At 38.4% G+C, this 17109-nt stretch overlaps 1 protein-coding gene across 1 annotated transcript in view; it reads right to left on the reverse strand.

The window, feature by feature from the left end:
• Positions 1–17109, reverse strand: part of SPINK5 (serine peptidase inhibitor Kazal type 5) — an 84959-nt gene that overhangs the window by 28850 nt on the left and 39000 nt on the right. Inside the window, exons 16-23 of the mRNA XM_062189722.1 lie at positions 15992–16040; positions 12583–12710; positions 9885–9972; positions 7238–7365; positions 6525–6588; positions 3664–3791; positions 2037–2133; positions 495–622 (exon numbers count right to left, since the gene is read on the reverse strand). Of these exons, the coding sequence (XP_062045706.1) occupies positions 495–622; positions 2037–2133; positions 3664–3791; positions 6525–6588; positions 7238–7365; positions 9885–9972; positions 12583–12710; positions 15992–16040 (810 nt within the window). The remainder of the gene's footprint in view (positions 1–494; positions 623–2036; positions 2134–3663; positions 3792–6524; positions 6589–7237; positions 7366–9884; positions 9973–12582; positions 12711–15991; positions 16041–17109) is intronic.

Raw genomic sequence — 17109 nt, forward strand, 5'->3', positions numbered from 1 at the left:
ATGATAGGTTTCAGAACTAATTATACTCTTTGAGGTCACCTAGAATGACTTGAATTTACACATAGGACTAACAATACTTATGTTACACTTGCTCCAATAACACAAATCAAGAATCCCGGCTGGGAGCTGGGTCATAAAGCTCTCCAATCCAGTTCTCATAAACCAGCCCTCAAACTGTGCCAGGCAACTATTCAAAAACTGCCAACACAAAGTCATCTAGGATTTGACAGGATGTGTTCTAAAAACAATTACCTATTATAGCAGAACTTAAATGTCACAGGGTTATGATAGAAAATAGAGCAGCAATCAGCCACTTGATGAGCTGCCCCTGCTGGGTGCGTCATTGTTCCACAGGGGATGCAATAAGAAGAGATAATATTTGGGAAGTAACCAAATAATTTTCATGAAGGGAGCCATAGTAAATGAAAAATAGCCACTAATTCAGAAGCAATACATGACTGCATTTTACACATGCATGTTGACAGAGGACTCACAGTTTTTCTTTGCACATGGTACACTTGTTGTTGTACGATTTGCCATCAGCATCACGCACAGGATCACTCTCTCGAGTACAACTGAGTTTTCCATTTTTCATGTTTTCCCGATACTCAGCACAAGGATCCTGAAGAAGGAGAAAAAATAGGTCCCCTGTATTATACAGACTATTGCATTATTATTAAATTTGTTAAAAAATCTAAGTAAGAAAAGATCTTGGTTTATTTCCCTTTATAAGAGTTTTAGTATCGGGGCTGGTGCCCTGGTGTAGTAGGTTAATCCTCCACCTGCGGCACCAGCAAAAAAAAGAATTTTGGTATCCAGGATTGCTACCCACAAAGAGCGGATAGAATTATCTGTATTATATTTGTAAGGAGTTAGTTGTCATAGCTTCTAATGTTGCTGTTAAGACTCTACATAGGGAAATCATAAAGCTGGCTAGTATTTAACAAGCATAGATTAAACCACAGCCCACAGGCCAAATCCCTCATGATGTCTGTTCTTATATGTACATTTTCACTCACTTATTTAGATGTAATTTATAACTTCTTTCCCACAACAATGGCAGAACTGAAGAGTTCTAAGAGATACTACGTGATCCACAGTACCTCAAGTATTTACTGTCTGGCCTTTTATCGAAAAAAGAAATGTGCTGCCTCTGGTGTGTATAATGAAAGAAGAAGAAAGTGCTGGGGAAAAGCACAAAGTTATGCAAAATGCCAGGGAAGATAGACTTGACAAAATGATGAAAAGACAAACAACAAGTCTTAACAGGTTCATTCTTTAAGCAGAACTAAAGGAAAGATAGAAAAAACAAAAAAAAAGTTAGAATTTATCAAAGGTAAATATTAGGCTTGTGCCATATCTGGCAACACATATGGTCTTGGTAATCCAAGGCTGCAAGATGATCAATAAGATGGCTGGAATCTTGTGAGACTGTGTTCATGGCCCAAGGAGTGATCTTACCTGCAATATTGCGAAGATGACACTTTAAAATGTCTGAGGAAATGCATGAAAACTATTTGTGTTTTTTTCTCACTTTATCCCTCTAAAAGCACTGCTAATTGCTAATTAACATAAACTGGAGTTCCATGAGATGTAATCTACTCTATGCTTCACAATTCAAGTACTACTACTTTAGCAGGACTATTTTCCAAATTATCTGACTACAAAGTCTCTGCTCTCTTACCATACTATGCTGTCTTGGATCAGTGGAAAAGAAACCTCAAGAGTGGCTTCATGCAACGCAATAAAGAATAATGAAAGAAAATGAAGACTGTATGATGCTGATGAGAATGATTACTGACCTGAGAGCTAGAGTACCAAGACAGGGGTCAGCAGACTGGGATAAGGTCATCATAGTGCTAATTATCCAGGTGTAAAGAAATCAGAATGTGCTTCAGAGAAGCTAATAATTGCTTGGGCAAGCACGTCTGTTCTTACAAGGATGCTTTCCGACAGCATAAACCGCATTCACCCTTACCGTAGGCTTGTCGTAGTCCCATAGTTCCACTCTGGCTATGAAAACCAGGGGTTCTCACCTCATCTTTCCCTCCTCCACCACCACTGGAATCACGTCCTGCAGAATTTCTCTGATTGTCCTCTTCTTTCTTCTTTCTTTCTTCATCTTCTTTCTGGCTGGAAATGAGAAAGTGATAGATAGGGAATAATAACTTAAAGAGAGCAGAGTGCACGTCTGTGAGTTTCTTATCATATAACCATATTAAATGTGTGCAGATTTCACTAGCATCTACTTAACGTCTATGTATTGCAGGTCCTCTTCTCTGAAAATTAAAAGAAAGTTATGTGGAGTCCTTTGTCTGGAAAAGCTCTTAGACAACCAACATATACATAACTAATAAACAAGACAAAGTAAGCAATTCATTACCATTTTATAATTGCTCACTGGGGATTTCTGGCTGTAATTACAGGAGAATACTTCAAGAGCTCCCCAAATAACTATTTTCTCTACCAAATGTGTTGTTTCTCCTAGATTTCTACTTTCTCAAAGAATAAATCATTGGAAGCACCTCTAATCACCACCCGACTTTAGCTAGCATAGCTGCTGCCACATACCATTGATTTCCCCATCACAATGTCTCCTACATTCATCTACTGACTTTCTATCCTACTCCCCTTGCTCTAGTTACCTCATATTAGATTAATGCAAACCAACTGCCCACCCCTGTCCTACTGACACACATCATCCTGAATTTTAGTCTTTTTCTTATTTTCCCTCCTTTTTCACTGCTAATATACAGATATTCCTAATGGAATCTCTTTCTGACATTTATGCTCCTAGCTGAAAAACTTTAGCAGCTTCCTACTACATATAGAAATTCGTGGTCTGGGATTCAGAGTTGGTAAAGTTCTAACCAACCTCAATGGCTTTCTCTTTACTGTACTGTATAGTCTCTTAATAATATATTCACCTATGCTGCCTTCCTCTTCTCTCATTGTTTCTTTTCATGCCTGTATCTGATCCAAATTACAAGGTACAGTTTTATTCCCCATATAAAACTTTCTATTAGCTCTCTTTCCTAAAGTGTCAATAATATACTACAGCATTATTTTTCATTTAACATTTTCTCCTTTGTGTTTTATTAGCTTATGTCCATGTCTAATCCATGGCAGACTATAAAATTTCTGAGAAGAGTATATTATACTCCTCTCTGTATAATTATTATATACTGTAGATTTTCAGCAAATCACTGCTGAATGACTTAAATATTTTAGGTGTAGCCCTAAACTGTGTTAAATGCTACTTTTCATTTCTCAAAAAGTGATATTTTCAAAAATGTAAGCAGAAGAGTTATATAGACAGTGAAAGTGCATGCTTTCTTCCCAAAGGGAATTTCAAAACAATCCAGAGAAGGAATGCACTTGACAGCAAAGGTCATAAAATATTATCAAGAAAGATGCTGTGACCTACCGGTAGACTCTACTCCTAGGCTAAGACTGAGTGTAATAACCTAGTAATGCACTGTCTATTTCTAAAACTGTTGAGTCTTAACCTTTGTAAAGAAACATTCACCTCAAAATGCTATACAGATAATCATTTGTTTCTTATATACACAAGGAAAAGACCAACACAGTATGTGTCATCTCCCCATCTATTTGCCTCCCATCTCTGCCAACCCACAGTAGGAGCTTTGTTTGGGCACTCACAAGACTGCCTTACACATGGCACACTTGTTGCCATGGGTCTTGCCATCTGGGCCACGCACAGGATCATTTTCTCTTGTGCAGAAAAGTTTCCCATTTTGCAAAAGGCTTCTAAATTCAATGCATTCATCCTAAAAGGAAGAAAAATATAATACAAGCTTGAGTATTTTTTTAGAAGTTGTTACTTTTGTATTTCAACCAAGTGTTCCTGATTAAAAAAAAAAAAATGACCTGAAGGTTATTTTCGGGTAACTGTACTGTTCAGTTCCTACTAAGCACATAGGATATAAAAAGGATTTTTTTTCTTGATAGTTAGTCTCCAAATCAAGACTGAACCTGCAATCACACACCAAATCGTGTTATTAAACTAGGTCCTCTGAGGACTGGTCACAGTTCTAGCTTAGAGTTTACTGTTTATTATATTATAACACAATAAAAACACTTTACATGATATAGATTCGAACAACTTCAGGTTTGTTTATAACCTCAAAGTCTATCCGTTCTAACTATCCATACTGTCTCTTAATCCTCTTTATATCATGCCTGCCAAGAAGTCATTCAATCTCTGTTGGAATATCTACAGTGACTACAACTACATTACCTTCCTGACAAAAGTTTCTACTAGACAGTTCCCATAAATTAGCCATGATGCCACTTTGGAGGAATCTTGGAAAATAACTCTACTAAATCCTGTAGGATCTATACTCCAGACATTTATTTTTCTAAGTTGTCACTAAAAATGGGAATAGGAAAATACGTTCTTTCACATTAACAAACAAGGGGAGGTGTTTTACTTCTCTTAAAGAGAAGATTTTTCCTTCTTTCATATGAGATTCCTTATGATATTTGGAGAAAGTTTTCTTATCTTTCTCTCGTACTTCCATATATTCTGTCACAAAAGCCAACCACATCTACCCACTTCAGTTATTTTGTTTATAACATGACTTCAATACTACTTCTCATTGCAGATTCTTCCTTTTCTAAAGAATTCAGCACAATGGCCCAGGTATGGTCTGACTAGTACTAGCATGTTTGCAGGTACATCATACTGTTAGAATTTGAACTCTGCCACCAAGTGAGGAATATTGCCTTTCTGTATTTCAGTTACCTTATCAATAAAAAGGAAATAAGGAAATAACAATAGTATGTATTCAACATGTTTTGAATAGTAATAGCAATAGGCATTAAGTATTCAACATATGGCCCTGCTTGTTTTGAGAATAACATGAGATAATATGGTAATATACACAAAATGACTAACACCTAGATAGCACTTGTTAAGGTTACCTCAGGAATTAACTGAAACATTGAGAGAGAGAGATCAAATCACTGAAGATCATGGAGTTAATCACTGGTGGAAATCAGAATTGCTTTTGTGTTTTTTCATCAATCCTTTTGTTCAAATTAAAATTCAGTAAGATGACAAAATGACTTTTGTCTTCTGTCTATATATCAAGATTCACAGTCAGATTCCCTAATTTGCCAAATTTACAAAAGAAATATAAGAGAATAGTTTATCTGTAGTAGCTAATAGGCAATTGGAAATAGTCTCATACCGAAGGATGCATTCCTATAGATTTTCCTGTATATTTTCCATGTAAACTATTGATATTATTTTTAATTCATATTTCTAATTCTGTACAACATGATTATAAATAAGCTAATCAGATGGGATTTCAAGTGAAATATTTCTTTAGAGATCATCATTAATCTTTGACTGGGGCAGGAAAATAACTATACCAAAAACAATCTACCTAGAATCAGTCTTTCTGAACTCAAGAAAATATCATTTGAGAACACTAATTTTTAGTTTTTCTCCCAATAATCAAAGGATCCTACAACTAGTTTGATCACTTAGGATAAACAAATACACATAGTATGTTAAAAGAATGCTGTATTTGGTGTCAGGAAATCTAGGTGTAAATCTTATTATTTATACATTTCTACTGTATGAAATTTGAAATATGAATATATGATACTAATACTAATATTGTTATTAATTTTTAAGTAAGTTCTTCCTTCTCTGTGGAATTTATTTTTTAATTATTATTACATTTTAATGGTTTTGAGAGGCAGAGAGAGAGATCTTCAATCCAGATTTATTCTCTAAACATCTGCAAAGAGCAGATCTAGGCCAGGCAAAAAGCAAGGGCTATAAACTCAAACCTGGACTTCCATATGAGTGGCAGAAACAAGGGTACTTGAGCCATTACCTGCTGCCTCTCAGCATGTACATTAGGAGGAAGCTAGAATTGGAAGCAGAGCCAGGACTCAAATTCAGACACTCCAATATGGGATGAGAGCATTCTAAGCTACATCTTAACCACTTTGCCAAATACCCACCTCCTCTCGATATCTTAAATATTCACTTTAAAATATGGGAATGGAATGAATCGAGTGTATGAAAACTGTGGCATATAAACAAAATTTGGCCAATGACCAGTTCTGGTAAATAAAACAGTATGAGAACACAGTCATGGCCATGCATTTGTGTAGAAGGGTACTTAAAGATGTTCATGGAAAAAGGCAATTAAAAGATACATTTATTTTGGTGCAAAAAATTTGAAATCCATATATGATTTTTCTGCAACGCAAATTTCCCATGAACACTTTGAAGGTCCTGTACAACCAACTGCTGTTAGAGAGCCTCAGTTACAAATCTGAGTAGTGGTGACAGGAACTATATGGCCATAAAGCCTGAATTATCTTCTACCTGACCCTTTATGAAAAAACTTCTCAGTTGCTGGGCAAAATGAACCCTGAGCCACCTCAAGCTAGGCCATTCAGTAATTCCCAAGTTGTTTCCATGGCGATGCTGTAAAGCTTATCCTTCCACTGTGAGATGAACACCCATGGACACCTACCTTGCTGGCTTCTCTTTTAGCTTTTGCTCTGGCTTTGGCTTCTTTTTCTTTGGCTTCTTGCTGGCTATACAGGAGGGAGTAGATAGGGAAGATTCATTTCTAGCAATCAATACATATTATTTGAAAGAATAAATCTCTTTAGATAGAAACGGCCTATAACTTCTATGCCTGTGCCAATTAGCTTAGGAGAAGGGAGGTAAATGCATATCCTACCATATCTTTTTATTTCTAATTTTTTAAATAAGCTATGCATGCAATAATAAACCAGTAAATAAAATTTTCACTATTTTTTTTTTTTTTGGAAAATAAAGATAGTGTCTTCTCCCCAGAAAGCAATGAAAATATTTATTAGATGTTAACAAAGGTTAAGTTTATTCATTCATATCCAATGATTATATCTTTGGGTTATTCATGACAGTGATCTATGTATGCAGAGAACAGATGTCCTAATCCATCCATGTCATTAACTCTGGGATAATTTACCCTTAGCACATGGACCTCCTTTGATGGTGATTCAAGTATGTTTCAAAACACTGAAGCACTAGAAAAAAACGGTACCAAGTATATGGCTCTATAACAGTAAATCCCTGAAGTTAATGCAAAGACAGTCTTCATCATCTGTATCATGAATAAAATCTTCAAGGTTCTCCTTGATGCCTCCTGGAGGCTCGTTTCCTACCGCCAGCAGCAGCAGTGGCTGCAGCTCTACTTACAAAAAGGCCTCACACATGGAGCAGGTATTGCCGTGGATTTTGCCATCCAGGCCCTCAATAGGGTCATTCTCTCTGGTGCAGGGCAGCCGTCCATTTCTCATATAGTTGCGGTATTCACTGCACAGCTCCTGCCAAATGAGGGAGGATCTGAGAATCAGGTAACTGAACATTGGAAACCTTTAACACTGCCCCTTTGGCAAAGACGACATAATGGCCCTACTTATAGTAATTGCTTAGAAAAGGTGGTGCAGGTGATTGGTATTAGCCAGGATGCTTTAGAGGCCTAGGTCTCACACATTATTTGCAACATAAGGTTGCTGTTGCACATTTCGTTGGGAAACCTTTCAATAATATTCTGGCTGAGGCGCTGTGAAAGAAACAGAATAATTTATGTGCCTTAAATTGGCAAAGGAATTTGTGCTAGGCAGACTAATATCACCCCATCCCCAAATATTCTCAAGTCCTAATACTTGGGAATTATGAATATGTTATTTTATATGGCAAAATCGGTTTTGCAGATGTAATTAAGTTAAGGAACTGTGATGTGGAGACTACCATTTCTTTATTTTTTAAAAAATTAGGTGAATTTAAAAATAAAATTGCTGGCATAATAAGTGATGTAATTGCAAAGTATATTGTACAAAGGAGGAAATTCTTTAGGGATCAACAAACACTGATTCTGCACCATGAAAAGTGGCCAAATTTGTGGTATATAGAAGAAAGGGACACCCTGACTAAGCCTAAGGTCACAGAGAAGGTAAATGTCATTGCATGTGGGAGAATTGGTGAACTATTCAATGTGGCACATCCCACTAGATGAAGTTAATTATTAGATATGATAAATATATTAAATTATTAGATTACATAGACAATAACATTAGCAATAACAAATATAAATACTACATGTTGAATATTCAAGATACATGAAGCACTTTTATATTAACCATAGGTAAGTTTCTTGAGACTTGATAAAAATAATATATACAGTTATAATATTATTTTTTAATGGAAGAAATTAAGACACAAAGATGTTTACTAACTGACCTTACTGGTAGGGCAATGGAGCAAGGGTTGAACCTTGATGGTTTGAGTTAACACTCCAATTTTTAACCACAATGTTATTGAGCCCACAAGATGTGAAGCCATAGGATCAATTCTTGGCATATCCAAGAAGCAACAAGGTGGCAGTCAGTATAACTATTATAAGGAAAACAATGTGTAGAATAAAGAAAATGAAAGAGGCCAGCCCATGTATGACACTGCAAGCCAACAGAAGGACTTTTGTTCTATCTGAGAGAGAAGAGAAGCCACTGGGTGACATGACTTGCATTTTATTTTAAAATAATTATTTTGACTTGAGAGTAGATTTTAGGCAGCAAAGGTAAAAGCAGAAAGAGCAGTTGGAAATGACATCATCCAAACTGGAAAAGGATAAAGGAAAAGAGTAGTGAAGGCCTGAGACACAGCCTGCAAGAATATTACAAAAAGGCAGAAGGGTATACAATTTAAAGTGTATCTTGGGTCTTAAAGCCAGAAGTTGTAGTTAATAATTAGCTCTTAAGTTACTAATGATATATAATTATAATTATCTGTAGTAAATAATATATGTACTATAATACTTACATTAATCTATATCCCATAATATATAATTATATATTACTAATTATATATATTTTGTAACTTCTTTTCTGAGCTTCCAAGTCCACTTCAATAAAATACAGATAATAATATGTACCTTGGATAGCTACTACAAAGATAAGCCAGAAAATTTTTATATCATGAGGAATGTAGCTACAGCTAAAAACTTAACAATCATCACCGTCATCACCATTATCATCATCACATATGATTTTTTTTTTTTTGACAGGCAGAGTGGACAGTGAGAGAGAGACAGAGAGAAAGGTCTTCCTTTTTGCCATTGGTTCACCTTCCAATGGCCGCCGCGGTTGGCGCGCTGTGGCTGGCACACCGCACTGATCCGATGGCAGGAGCCAGGTGCTTCTCCTGGTCTCCCATGGGGTGCAGGGCCCAAGCACTTGGGCCATCCTCCACTGCACTCCCTGGCCACAGCAGAGAGCTGGCCTGGAAGAGGGGCAACCGGGACAAGATCCGGTGCCCCGACCGGGACTAGAACCTGGTGTGCCGGCGCTGCAAGGCGGAGGATTAGCCTAGTGAGCCGCGGCGCCGGCCATCATCACATATGATTTTATAGAAAGCAAACCCAAGGCTTAGAAATATATTTAAGTATTTTTCTCTAACATCACAGAGAATTAATTGGGACAAAACCCTAGATTTTTTTAAAGTTAAGACACCATTATTCAAAAAGGAATTTGAGAGAAGCTGAACATGAGTGTCTACCAATTTGCATTTAGACAGCAAGATGACAATTTGTATACATTTCCATCCTGAGTAATATAATTCACATGGTCAATAGGGCAAGGGAGATTTTTCTATTCTCTGAAGATTTCTTCTCTCTAGAATTGCATGAAGTGAATAAGGCAATGGTGTTCTCTACACAAGACAACTCAATACACTTTCTCTGTTTGCAAAGTCACTAAGAAGACTGGGATTAGAAGGAAGCAGGAGTATTACGTAGGGAGAATGCTCGTTGAATATTTATGTGGTTCTGGAGATCTGAGACAACTACCTGCACAGCTGCTCTCTTAACTTTATCAATGTCGACTTTTTCCTTTTCTTCTTTGTTACCATTTTTCTTCTCTTCTTCTTCCAGTTTGCTGCAACAGAAACGTAAGATAGAAGCTGAATATAAATTCCCCATTCTTTTTCAAAATATATTTTTAAAAGGAATGAAGATATTCTAAAGAAGTGGTCAGCTTCAGTGTCCAGTATAAATTCATCCAGCCCAAGAGGGGCTATTGCTTTGGCCAGTAACGGAGCTCAATTCAGTAGTTTACATTCTCCCCTCTAAAAAAAAAAAAAAAAATTTTTTTTTTGACAGGCAGAGTGGACAGCGAGAGAGAGAGACAGAGAGAAAGGTCTTCCTTTTTGCCATTGGTTCACCCTCCAATGGCCGCCGCGGCCGGCGCGCTGTGGCTGGCACACCGCACTGATCCGATGGCAGGAGCCAGGTGCTTCTCCTGGTCTCCCATGGGGTGCAGGGCCCAAGCACTTGGGCCATCCTCCACTGCACTCCCTGGCCACAGCAGAGAGCTGGCCTGGAAGAGGGGCAACCGGGACAGGATCGGTGCCCCGACCGGGACTAGAACCTGGTGTGCCGGCGCCGCAAGGCAGAGGATTAGCCTAGTGAGCCGCGGCACCGGCCCCTCTAAAAAAATATTAAAATAAGCATGCATTTTTATCAGTACAAAGCCCTTGGATGATCTTATTTTCCTAATCAGTTACTTCAATAAATAAACTAAAAGAAACCACAATTCTCTGGATTTCTTTTAAATTGTGAAACTTTTTTCCTATTCAAAGAACTACCATATCAATGATGAAAGCAAGAGATGATGACAAATCAGATGACAGGCCCAGCCTCATGCAAATAACATGTCACCATAAAATAAAAATGTTTAATGCTATTTTAATGGAGATAAAGTTCAAGTTGAAATTTGAGTTTTGGATGTAATAGTGATTCAAGTCCGGTAAGATAAAAGGTGAATTTCTTTAGGTTAATACCAAGCCTAATATCCTAGTACGGTTGCCGTTTTCTACTGACATGTAGCGTATCAGTGCTAGAAAATCCTCAGCACTTCCTATATCTAGCTATTAGCACAGAAAAGGTGAGGGAGAAATCTGATTTCTTGGATCTCAGGACACTGTTAATTCTGCTCTCCTGCTCTGTCCATCTCTGCTTTTAAAGGAACTATGTGTATATACTTAAGGTTGGACTAAGACCTGTGAAAGCTGAGATAATTAATAATTTAAATTCTTTATACAGATATTATGTAAATATTTTTCTTAACACTTATTTTAAGGTGAAGCTCAAGATGGGATTAGGAGACTAAGAATTGGAGGAAGAGAAAAATCAGTTTTTATACTGTCCCACATGACTGAGTTCTGTCCACAGTTTAACCAAGTACATTGCAAATTAAAGGCCTAGAAGGCCCCAATTTGGCTTAACAACTATATGGCTTAGTATACTTAGTAAATCTGCCTCATAAGTGGAGTCTGCCTCATAAGGGTTTTACCTTACACTAAACCACTTATCAAAGTATATATGTCTCCTACTATCTATAGTATTATACCTGAAAGAATAAATATAATCCTCTCTATACCACTTCTATTTCTCTATTCCAAGTTATTTTTTAAAGATTTATCTTTTTCTTTTTTTTAAAGATTTATTTATTTATTTGAAAGAGTTACACAGAGAGAGGAGAGGCAGAGAGAGAGAGAGAGAGAGAGAGGTCTTCCATCTGATGGTTCACTCCCTAGATGGCTGCAACGGCCAGAGCTGTGCCGATTCCAAGCCAGGAGCCAGAAGCCTCCTCCGGGTCTCCCATGTGGGTGCAGGGGCCCAAGGACTTGGGCCATCCTCCACTGCTCTCCTGGGCCACAGCAGAGAGCTAGACAGGAAGTGGAGCAGCCGGGTCTCAAACCAGCACCCACATGGGATGCCGGCGTTTCAGGTCAGGGCGTTAACCCACTGAGCCACAGTGCTGGCCCCAAGATTCATTTTGAAAGATAGAGCATGGGGTTAGGGGAGAGATTTTCCATCCACAGTTTTACTTCCCAAATGGTTGCAATAGCCATGTTGCGACCAGTCCCAAGGCAGGATCCAGGAACTCCATCCAGGTCTCCCATATGCGTGACAGAGACCCAAGTACTTGGGGGCAATTCCGCTCTCTTCCCAAGTGCATTTGCAGGGAACTGGATCAGACGTGGAGCAGCCAGGAGCTAGACTGGTGCTCTCATAGGGGATGCCAGTGAGGCAAGTGACAGCTTAATTCGCTGTGCCACAAGGCCAACCCTGCTCAAGTTACTTTAACAGTCATTATATACTACCCCTACACAGCTCCTTCCAGTTGGCTTTCTTCTCACCCATATCTGAATATATTCACAAAATCAAAAACAGGAAAGAGCTCAACAAGATCTAATTCAAATCATGAAACTTCTATTCTCTGTTATAAATGAAGGTTATTAAGTGTTACAAAACAACAGCACTAAACTGAGTGCTATTTGACTTTCTCCTTGACTTAACCAGAAGACAAAATGATAACCAAGTAGAAAATCACATTGCCACTATATAATTCAATGTAACTTAATGTCTTCTTTATCTGTTTTTTAAAACTACCTAGCATACAATCCATGACATAGTCTACAATACATGTGTATGAAGAATCTGAGACTTAAGGATGAAGAAATTCAGTGGGAGGGATACTCACAACACACTGGCACACATGGTACACATGTTTCCATACATTTTGCCATCTGGGCCACGGACAGGATCATTCTCCCTGGTGCATATGAGCATTCCACCCCACATTTGGTCCCGAAATTCACTGCACATTTCCTGGAAAATGAAGAAAAATCCCAAAGCAGTTGTCTACTCTTCCTATTATGAGATATAAATAATGCAGAGTAAAAAGGAAAATGATAAGATGTAGCAGTAAATTGGTATTTATAAAGCTTTCATTATGAACTCCAAATTGTCCCGAGAGCAGATCTGTAAATATTTACTATTGAATTCCTTTAAAAAAGATTTTTTTTATTTATTTGAAAGATAGAGTTACAGACAGAGACAGGGAGAGACATCCTCTAGTTCACTCCCCAAATGGCTGCAATGGCCGGAGATGAACTGATCTGAAGCTAGGAGCCAGGAGCCAGGAGCTTCCTCCAGGTCCCCCATATGGGTGCAGGGGCCCAAGCACTTTGGCCATCTTCCACAGCTTTCCCAGGCCATAGCAGAGAGCTGGATCAGAAGAGGAGCAGCCGGGACTAGAACCGACGCCCATATGGGATGCCAGCACTGCAGGTGGATGATTAACCTACTGCACCACACTGATGGCCCCCATCCTATTTCTAAGGCTGTTTATAATCAAGATACAAAACAGGGCTAAAAATAAAGACCCTTATAAAAACATATGTAAGCTTTTGTTGTGTTGTACATTGCAGTGTATAAAAGCTGTGAAACATTAAAGGTGAGGAGATTGAACAGGCCTTCCTGGGGAAACTGAGAATATTGCTGAGTCATGGTTTGTCTTTAGGATGTTGAGAAGAAGAAACAAACAAGCTTACACTAAGAAATAGAAATAGGGAACAGGCATTGAGCGTAGCATTTCAATATATTCATGTCCCATGCCACATCAGAGTGCTTGGGTTCAATTCCCAGCTCTAATTTCTGACTCCAGTTTCCTGCTAATGCAGTCCTGGGAGTCAGGTGTGAACCCAAGTAACTGGGTTCCTGTCTCCCACATGGGAGACCTGGATTGAGGTTTCTGATCCCAGTTTCAGCCTTGGTCAGTCCTGGCTGTTGTGGGCATTTGAAGAATGAACCAATGGATGGGAGTTTCTCTCTCTCCCTCTCTCTCAGAAACACAAATACATTTTAAGATGTTTTTAATGCTTACTTTATACTTTTCTTTTTTAAAAAATTATTTGAAAAGGAGAGAGAGAGAAAAAGAGAGAGAGGGAGAACACATCTGAGAGACAGAGATGAGTATCTTTCATTCATTAGTTCACTCTTCAAATACTTGCAACAGCCAGTAACAGGCCACGCAAAAGCCAGGAACCAGAAATTCCATCATGTATCCCACATAGGTTGCAGGCACCGAAGCTGTTGGGCCATCATGCACGGTGTCACAGGCGTGTTAGCAGGTAGCAGGATAGGAAGCAGAGTAGCTGGGACTCAAAGCAGACACTGAAATATGGGATGCCAGCATCACAAGAGGAACCTTAACACCTTTACCACAATACCCAATGATAAGTATTTTTTTAAAGAAGTAAAGATAGATCTTTACAGAAGATGAGAGAATAAATATTGGCCTTGGAGAAACTGACATCTTTCTAGGAGTGGCTCTCCAGTCTAGGGCAAGTTGAATGTGGATTTGAATAAGGAGGAAAAGAACATGAGTGGGAGACCATGAGGAATGTGTTAGGACCATTGGGAAAATCTAAGACTTGGCAACTGGTCAGATATGATGGATGAAACATTCTAAATTACCAATAAAAAGTTACTTAACTATCAGAAATAGAGAAAATGACTTAGTTTAAAGGTAAATGTCTAAAGTCTGTCAACTTTCTCTAAATAATTACTGAGTTTGTATTTCTTCAGCTGCTGCTTACAGACTCAATAAAGGTAAATCATGTATATGGCTATTATATAAGGGATTGGTGTTGTGGTATAACAGGTAAAGCTGCAGCCTGTTTTGCCAGCATTCTATGTAAGTGCTGGTTCCTGTCCTAGCTGCTCCACTTCTGATCCAACTCCCTGCTAATGGCTTGGGAAAGCAGTGAAGATGGCCCAAGTCCTTGGGCCCCTGCATCCATGCAGAAGACCTGGAAGAAGCTCCTGGCTTCTGGCTTTGGACTGGCCCAGCCCTGTCTGTTGCAGCCATTTGAGGAGTGAACCAGTGAATGGAAGATCTCTCTGTCTCTCCCTCTCTTTGTAACTCTGATTTTCAAATACATAAATAAATCTTAAAAAGAGTAATGCAACATCTGCATATTGATAAAATTAATTCTGCTGTCCATAATTTCCATAAAATTATAAAAGCCAGAAAACAGACTAAAAATAACTAAAAAGTCAAAGGACCTACATACTATACTACTTTTGATGAAAACAGAATTAAAAACATTTATTTTTGTGCAAGAAAAAAGCTGAAATCCATGCATAATTTCCTAATACATCTAATAGATATTACCATGGAATTTCTGAAGACCCTTCATACCCATTGATCTCCAAATTTTTTCAATCAAAATAAACTTTTCTTAATTCCTTTTTTCCATGAACTTTTTGAAGGACTATTGCAATGATGTTAATCAGGGGAAAGAAAAGTAGCAATTTCTTCATAGCTAGGTGGTGACAGAGATCAACCATGATTATATATATGAATTACAATTTGTAAATTGGAATGATTTCAATCTTGTACTTCATTTATGAAATAACAGAGGGGCCTGTGCTGTGCCACAGCGGGTAAAGCTGCCTCCTGCAGTGTTGGCATCACATACGGTGACGATTCAAGTCCTGGTTGTTCCACTTCCAATCCAGCTCTCTGCCATGGCCTAGGAAGGCACTAGAGGATGGGCCAAGTCCTTGGGCCATTGCATCCGTATGGGGGACCCAGAGGAAGCTCCTGGCTCCTGGCTTTGGACTGGCGCAGCTATGGCCATTGCGGTCAATTGGGGAGTGAACCAGCGGATGGAAGACCTCTCTCTCTGTATCTCCTTCTCTCTCTATTTAACTCTAACTTTCAAATAAAAAAATAAATTTTAAAGAAGAAGAAACAATAGAGGTATAAATTATATAAATTGAAATTAGTGAGCTAAAAACATTGATGTTAATATTCTGAGTGTAGCAATTGAACCAAATAAAAGCCAAATATGGGGGAAACTGATTACAGAGTTAACATTCTACATCTTAAGAAATGAATCTTAAGTTGAAATAATTATTAAATAAAACTGGTACTCTGAAAACTTAATCAATACTTTTTTTATCAGTTTAAAAACTTGCTTTTTTCATTTCAGGCATGAAAAGCGAACATGGAACAGTCTGTGTTAATGAGATAACTTGACTGCTATTATAAAGACAAACAAAACTTCAGAGGATAGCAATAGTATTCCTGAAATAATTACCTTTGCAGTTTCTCTTTTAGCCTTTGCTCTTGCTCTTTCTTGTTGTTTACTGTAAGAGAGGGGGGGATGTATCTTAATACAGAATAGATCCTTAACATTCAGAGACGAATCATCCACTGCTTTTGATTGTTCACAAACAACCCCAAAGATGCAGCCATGGCAGTTTGTAATTTCATTAGATAATAAACCAGAATGGTTCACCCCACCCCAAGAGAGGGGTATGCAAGACAAAGTTCTTTAATTAATGAAATCTTATTTAACTTTCCACCATATGTACTACAATAATACTGTATGATTTGCTGATTCCTTTTTTATCTATGATCACTCTTTTAACATGGTGATATCTGGCTTCCAGTGGTTAAATGGAATTATTCTGGGGTTAGATTTTATAAGAACAAGAAGTGCCTTAACCCGTGTGCCCACCTCAACTTCAACTGGGGGTGGAGGTGGGGAATAGGAATATTAAGTAAGTTGATATACATAAAGCAGACAGTATCAGGTACATAAGAAAGTGTTCAGTAGGCCGGCGCCATGGCTCACTAGGCTAATCCTCCACCTGCAGCGCTGGCACACTGGATTCTAGTCCCAGTCAGCGCACCGGATTCTGTCCCGGTCGCTCCTCTTCCTGTCCAGCTCTCTGCTGTGGCCCGGGAGTGCAGTGGAGAATGGCCCAAGTCCTTGGGCCCTGCACCCGTACGGGAGACCAGGAGAAGCACCTGGCTCCTGGCTTCGGATCAACGCAGTGCACCAGCCGCAGCGGCCACTGGGGGGTGAACCAACTGAAAAGGAAGACCTTTCTCTCTGTCTCTCTCTCTTACTGTCCACTCTGCCTGTTAAAAAAAAAAAAAGTGATCAGTCTAAGTGGTATAAGGGATTCATATAATCATGGTCAGCCATTGGAAGCTAAACCCTCCAAAAACAGGCATATGATGGAAATGAAGTGACTGATAGATTTTACTATTTTAGATAAGTCGTGGCATTGTAAATTGAGTTTATTAGACTGGATCTATAAAGCAATTGTATGTAACACAAATAATTAAAAATCATGATTTACAGATTAAAAATTACACAATTTGTGAAAATGTTTTACTGTGTTCCAGTCAATATAAAAATTGCTC

The sequence above is a fragment of the Lepus europaeus genome, chromosome 4 (assembly GCF_033115175.1).
Source record: "Lepus europaeus isolate LE1 chromosome 4, mLepTim1.pri, whole genome shotgun sequence".
Taxonomy (NCBI): domain Eukaryota; kingdom Metazoa; phylum Chordata; class Mammalia; order Lagomorpha; family Leporidae; genus Lepus; species Lepus europaeus.